This window comes from Papaver somniferum, chromosome 3, assembly GCF_003573695.1.
Source record: "Papaver somniferum cultivar HN1 chromosome 3, ASM357369v1, whole genome shotgun sequence".
NCBI lineage: Eukaryota > Viridiplantae > Streptophyta > Magnoliopsida > Ranunculales > Papaveraceae > Papaver > Papaver somniferum.
In genome coordinates this window covers 121654796-121662077 of record NC_039360.1, presented here as the reverse complement: position 1 = coordinate 121662077, position 7282 = coordinate 121654796, and the positions used below count along the sequence as shown (strand labels likewise).

The 7282-nt window shown below is 39.7% G+C and overlaps 1 protein-coding gene across 1 annotated transcript; it reads right to left on the bottom strand.

The window, feature by feature from the left end:
• Positions 1-5521: 5521 nt before the first annotated feature.
• Positions 5522-6094, bottom strand: LOC113359907. Its single transcript, XM_026603473.1, has one exon. The coding sequence runs from the start codon at positions 6092-6094 to the stop codon at positions 5522-5524; it is 573 nt and encodes a 190-aa protein (XP_026459258.1).
• Between the last annotated feature and the right edge of the window lie 1188 nt (positions 6095-7282).

The window sequence follows — 7282 nt, the reverse complement described above, 5'->3', positions numbered from 1 at the left end:
TATAAGTGAGGGAGAATCCTCATTTTTCTCCTCCAAAACAGGTTCCTTTTGTGTTTCCACCTTGCCCGAATCAGTAACTTCGGTTGCACAAGTTGTGTACCACTTCTCAACGTAATTGCATTGACATCCCCCGTCGGGTTAATAGGTTGAGAAGGGAGTTTCCCACCAATTTGTGCCTTCACTTGGTTCAACTCAGTAGCCATGAAACCCATTTGTGTCTGCAACTCCTTGATTGCGCTTTTAGTCTCTTTTTGACTTTCTTGAAACATAGTAGAAATGCCTTGCATCATTTTTTGAAGCTTTGCATCAATATCGGAACCTTGATTTTGCATTGATTGTTGTGGTTGCTAAAATTGTTGTTGTTGTGGTGGAAATCCACCCGAACGATTGAAAGTAGGTTGTTGTACTGCACCTTGCTTGTTGGCATAGCTAAAGTTGGGATGATCTCTCCATCCCGGATTGTAAGTGTTGGAATAGGGATCATACCGTGTTTGCTAATTTGGAAAGATCACGTTAGCTTGTTCATTGGCGTCTTCATACCCTTGAGGAGAACTTGGTATCACTGCGGCTGCAACTTGTTGCATCATTGCTGTCATGTTACCCATTTGTTGACGAAGTTCCTCGACCTCGCTCACTTCATTTACTCTCCTAAGAAGCACATCCGAACCACGAATTGAAAATTGTTGCGAGTTCGCTGCCATGTTCTCAATCAACTCTCTAACTTGTGCCACCGTTTTGTTCACTAGTGCACCACCACCCACAGTGTCAAGAAGATTCCTATAACTTGTTTGGAGTCCTTCATAGAAGTATTGCATTATCATAGCGTCACTGAATTGGTGGTGAGGACAGCTTGCCACCAATCTCTTGTATCGTTCCCAACATTCATATAAAGATTCTCCCACATTTTGCTTCATCCCACAAATCTCCTTGCGAATTTGAGTAGCCTTTGATGCTAGAAAATATCTATCTAAAAAGAGTTTCTTCAACCCATTCCATGTTGTGACACTTCCGGAAGGCAAATAATACAACCAATCCTTAGCACTATCCTCCAAAGAGAATCGAAAAACTTTCAACATTGCACCATCCGCATCAGTCTCCGCTGGAAGCATGGCCATGACAATGGTGTGGAAGTCCATAAGATGCTTGTTTGGGTCTTCATTCACCATGCCAGGAAACTTTAGTAATTCTCTAAGCAACCCCGGCTTGATCTCAAAAACAGAGTTTTTTTGAATACACCATTGTTGTGTATCCAGCTTGTGAGAATCCAAGTCCTTGAGTGTACGATTTGCATCACCCATTGCTTATTCTACAATTGGAACTTCTTCTTCTTGCTGTAGAGTCTCTTCTTCTACTTCCAACTCTTGTTCTTCTGTCTTGTCAAGTCTTGCTTGGAGTATTGTTCCTCTTCGAGTAGCTATACCGCACCTTGGATAATTCCAATCCTTGGAAGCCAGAGATTAGTACCTGAAAAACGATTCTCACAACCAAGTCAGAAGAAACGAAACAAGAATCAAAAAGCAAATATGAAAGCAGAAATGATGATAAGAAACTAAAAACTTAATAATTAGCCGTATGCCTCCCCGGCAGCGGCGCCAAAATTTGATCGTTGTCGTATGCGTCAAACATAATTTCACTTTCCTAAAGTATATGATAAGAAAGAGTTCGTTTCCACAGAGAGGAAGTTGTAGTTATTAATTTTTTAGATCCTTAAGTAACCAAATTGGGGGGTTTCTGATTTTTATGTAAGCAATAAAAGTAAATCAAAAGCGAAGTAAATAGTAGAATTTAATCAATGAGTTGAGAATACTGGTCAAAGATTTCATCTTTAATCTTAAAAAGGTGCTTGCATATATGATTAGAATTACAATTGAATCTCTTTATCATCAAAAGCCTAGAGTATCAAGAGAGCAAGATAATCTATTAATTTCCTACGTTCATCAACACACACATTAGAGCTGTGTATGTGAATTCTACCTAAATGATAACCTAACGCCTTGCGCTAATTAAGTTCAATTCCTAGAAGCATTAAGTTTCAGAAATAGACTAATCAATGCAACTGTCATACATTGCGCATGACAATTCGGACAATGGTCAAACTCTACATATGATTACAAGAGTGTATCACTACAAACCGTAATCATATCATGCTACTTGTATTTGGGGTTATCGCTCGATGAAAACCCTAAAATAGCTATGGACAAGAATGCAAGTTCAATTAACTGGCCACTTAACTAATCAAACATCTAAGTCCTATCACAATACATCAATCACGTGCATAAAAACAGTAGAGATGTGAACGATAATCAAGAAAGAAAACTAATACATAATACAAGCACAAGTTGTAGAAATAGGACTACATCCTTAACCAATAATATTAAATTAGCTACTCATAGCTATGGAATTCATCACAAATATACTAATTGAATAAAAGAAGATGAACATAAGCAAACCCTAGTAGAAAGGCCGCTCTCCTCCAAAGCTCCAAGTAAAATACTTCCTATCCAAGTTGTAGAAAACTTTCTCTTTTGTAGCCTTTTCTCCTTTCCGATATTAGCTCAAATCCTCCGAAGTCCATCACAAGAAGTCCACCAAGCCCATGTAATTCATGTGTGAAAGTAGCCCAATAGAAAACTCTGTCCCAAAAATAATCGACGGCAACTGGCCGGAAGTTAACCGGAAAGCAACTCAGGTGACCGGTAAAGTCAAACCGGCTACCAGTCAAACAAGTTAACTCGGGTCAATTGAAAAGTCAGACCGAGTCAGGTTATTCAAATCGTTCAGATATAACTTGAGTCACAGTGCTAACTAGGCTGACAGATCTAGTTGGCCAAAGCCTGAGCCATTGCCAGGCCATAATCCAGTGTTGCACCATTGTGCATTACAACATCTTCCCTGCTCCAGCTGCAACTTCTCTTGCAGTTCCAACATACCAGCTCAAGCCATCCAACCCGCACTTCTGCAACATAACCACTGCCTGCAGTTCATTCTTCCCTGCATTTCATGCATTCCAACACACACCTACAATCTCAGACCTGCGCTACCAATAACCATCAACGGCACCAGCCTCAACTACTCTGCAGCTTCTCTTCAATGCCATCAGCTTTCAAAATTCCCATCAACATTTCTCTATAATTGACTCTTCTTCTACATCTCTTTCATCCTTGAGCTAAACCTCAACTTCAACCATTTGCAGCTTCAAATCCTCCACTGCACAGTAAAGTGTATCTCAACCGTCGCAACTGCATCAAGTTAACAGTACCAACTCAGAGCAAAACCACCAGTACCTACTCCATCTATTGCAGAGACCAACAAACTCACCACCTGCAATCTCTTGTCACACCACCAGTTTCTTAACTCCAGCTGTTGCTTCAACTCAGGCCATCATTCATTACTCCCACCAGTTCCTGGAACTTATTGCTATAACTTCTCCGCATAAAAGCCTGAGCACTTGTATCTTCTCTTCAACAACCACTAAACTGCCGCAGCAAAATCACCATCAGCTGGACAACTTCTCCAATTCTTGCTTGTTCTTGACTGCAAACCACCAATTCCACTCATTACAGCTCAAGTTAACTCACTGTCTTCAATTCATCTCATTCTATGCCTTCAACATAACTCCAACAACACTTGAACTTAACCAGCAACAACTTCTATCTCAGGCCAAAACAACATCCCAGCTTCAATTTCGCAGCTCCACTGGATTCATCTCAGTTGTAATTCACAAGCACCTGCTCACCACTGCCATCTCCCTGTGTTGTTCTCACAAGCAACAACATAAACAATTCAAACCCATCTGCTCAGTCTGGTCTTATCTAGAAGCTCAACAACATTATTTCAGTTCCTGCTAACAGCACCACCACCATCTGAACTAGCATCAAACCCCCTTGCTCTGAATTCAAGCTTCTGCCATAACAGTAGTGCTCAATCAACATCTTCAAACCCATTCTCAGCTGTAACAACTTCAATTCCAACCACTACCTTCTTAGCTACTCACAATGCCCAAAATTAACACTTCCATTTCCATTGTTAGCTTCTTCATCATCAGCAGCTCCAATCCACCAAACCCTAACAAGGACTCCACCAACTTCAATTTGAGAATCGATTAACAACAACAAATTCTGCTTCAAACCCTCATCATCATTTCAGTTTCTCTCTGAACCTCTATAAATCTCGGTCTCTAATTCCTCTTCTCGATTCTTCTCTCAAACTCAGATACCCAGATCCATTCTCTCTGAACTTGTAATCACAACATAACCCTTATTCTGTAGTCTTCTTTTCATCATCTTCCTTATTTTCTCTCTTGATTTCACCATCAACAGATCCATCTCACTGTAATTTTGGATCCCTATTCTTCAACAGCAAACCCTACCGTCTTCTCGGATTTCTTGCTTTAATTGATGGCAACAACTACAGCTTCATCATCTCATAATTTCTGCCATTAATCTCTAAATCTCTCTGATCTTTCAGCTTCATAATGGTGCCGCCATCTCTCTCTTGATTTCAGGTGGAGTAAGTGGAGAATAGACAATGATGAGAGAATTGATTTCTCTCTGAATTTTAGGGCGAGTGTAGGAATAAGGCTAATGGATATAGCCACCCTGGTGTGATACAACCAAGGATGTCTCTAGACACCCAATCATCAGATAAGGGCCGCCAAGAATGTTTGCCCCTTACTTCTCTAGACTAAGCTGCAATGGTTGTGCTTGGCTTGGCTCAGCTCCGTTCCCAATAGCAATTGCACATGAAATGATGCTTTTGTCCTTGCTCCAAACGAACGCTTCTTCTTCTTTGAATTCTTCCACCAATAGCTAGGGGTGTAAATTGGGCCCGGCCGGGCAGCCTGGCCTAATTATTAAATGGGACGGGACAGGTCGGGCCTGGAAATCTCTTGCCCATCAGAACAAATAGGCTGGGCGGGCAGGACTATACCTGTTAAAAGACTTCCCATGGCCTACCCAAGCCTGTTTAGTAATTTGGGCCCGGGCGGGCAAGTTCAGGGCGGGCCTTCAATGTATAATATTAAAGTTTCAACAACTTAATCAATCAAATACTTCCATAAAAAAATCAATAAACTCATGTTCTTCAAAGATCAAAATTGTTCACTCAAAATCAAAGCATTAAAACTTAAAAGAAAACGTCCCATAATAACTCAATTTAAAAACAAAGACTCATGCGTCCTTTTCTACTTGCGCAGCTTAGCAGTCCATGACTCCACACAACTTTATAATGAAAATACTAAAAGAAACTTTCAAGCCATTCACCTGCACAAAAATAGAAAAATATCAGTACAAAAATTTATGGAAAGAGCGTACTGTTTTCTGTTCACTCTAGATTACAGGAGTATCAAATTGTAATTCACTAACACTTGCATTGTGTTCTATGTTAATATATAGACAGTAAGTCAGTATTCTATTATCTCTATAGAAACCAGCATCGAATTATCATGTAAATGAAAAGTGATCATGAACATAAAAGGATGTGAAGACAGATATTTACCTTAGAAAAGAAGCGACTAACGAGATTAAGTGGCCAAACGTTCAAGTTCATCTGCCGGAGTAATATCATCATTCAAAGGATCAATCGGCTTAAAAATATCTTTCATCTCAGCCTTCCACCAATCTTTTAGAACGACTGAACACTCCAACATATCCGGAGTTAAACTACTTCGGTAATCACCTAGTATACGTTTCCCGAGAGAGAAGGCAGACTCGGAGGCAAATGTAGATGCTTGGACTTCTAGAACATCACGAGCGACACAAGAAAGTATTGGGTACCTTTTTTCATTGCTTTTCCACCAATCTAACACATCAAAGTTCTCGATATCATCCAAAGCAGGTTCAGGCTCAGCATAATACCTCTTTAGTTCTTCTGATGATGTAGCAAGAGGGTCTCTTTTTTTCCGATTGCGAGATGCCCAGAAAGTGCTTCCAGATGAAGTGGAGGAGACCTCGGTTGAAGAGCCTGAATGCATTGGACCAGCAGAAGTCTCTGAAGTACCTGTTGAAGTCGGCGGACCACTGGAAACTGTAGTTACCTGTTTATCATGCAAAATATTTGAGTACTCCGCAAACAGACTCTTCAGCTTAGCATCCATTAACCTACTTTGTTCGCCGTGGCATCGAATTGAGAATGCAGAAGTTCCAAAGCATTCTTCAATATCAGAAAGAGTACTTTCCACCCCTCTTAGATTAAGACGAGGATCCAAAATAGACCCTAACCCAAATAATATAGGAGTTTCACCCTAATACTTAACAAACTTTTCCTCCATGGCAGCAATAATATTCTTGAAAAATGGGTTATCTCTGTGATTCTTGAAGACCATACCAATTTCATATAAATATTGAAGAACTGAGTTACTAGTCACATAATGAACTCCTGAAAAATAATTAGTGGCATCATAGAAAGGCTTCAAAAATGCACATAACACTTCAGCGTGTTCCCAATCAGTATCATCAATAACATGAGGACATGACCTATCATCAAGGAAGGCCGACAACACTTGACTTGTAGGGAATTGCATCTTTCAACATAAGATAAGTGGAGTTCCACCTATGTTTTACATCAAGCTGCAATTTTTTAGGCCTAACACCCATATCATCACACAATAACCGGAACTGTGTACACCTTGTACCAGACATAAAAATATACTTCAAGTTACCCTTAACATGTTCAAGCATCTCAGTAAACCCCTGAACTTTTAATTCATCATGGACTACTAAGTTCAGGATATGACAACAACAGCTAACATGGAATAAATCTCCCTTAGAAGGAAGGTTAGGCAATAATTTTTTCAATCTAGAAACTGAGACAGTGTTTGCACTAGCATTATCCATAGCTAAAGAAAACAATTTTTCTGAAATACTCCAATCATGAACAAGCTTGCGAAAAATGAATTCAGTTATATTCTCACCAGTATGAGATGTGTCGATTAAAGCATAAGTTATTATTCTTTTTTGCAGCACCCAATTCTTGTCTATGAAATGTGCAGTAATACCCAAGTAACTCAATCTCTGTTTTGAGAGCCAAATATCGGATGTCAGTGAAATCCTGCCAGGACTATCAATAAGAATTCTCTTCAACTGTTGTTTTCCCTCTAGATAACACTTATATATATCAGTCCTCAAAGTATTACGAGAAAACTTAACGAAACCAGGATGAAAACTAGCATTGATGAACCATTGGAAAATAGGATCTTCAACGAATTGGAAAGGGAGCTCTCTTAAAATAATTAGCTTAATGACATTTTTCCTAGCTCTAGCCTGGTTGAACTGAAAGGTAGCAA

Bases quoted from the DNA above. Each gene is read 5' to 3' on its own strand.
- LOC113359907 (XM_026603473.1), bottom strand. From the start codon at position 6,094: ATGGATGCTAAGCTGAAGAGTCTGTTTGCGGAGTACTCAAATATTTTG.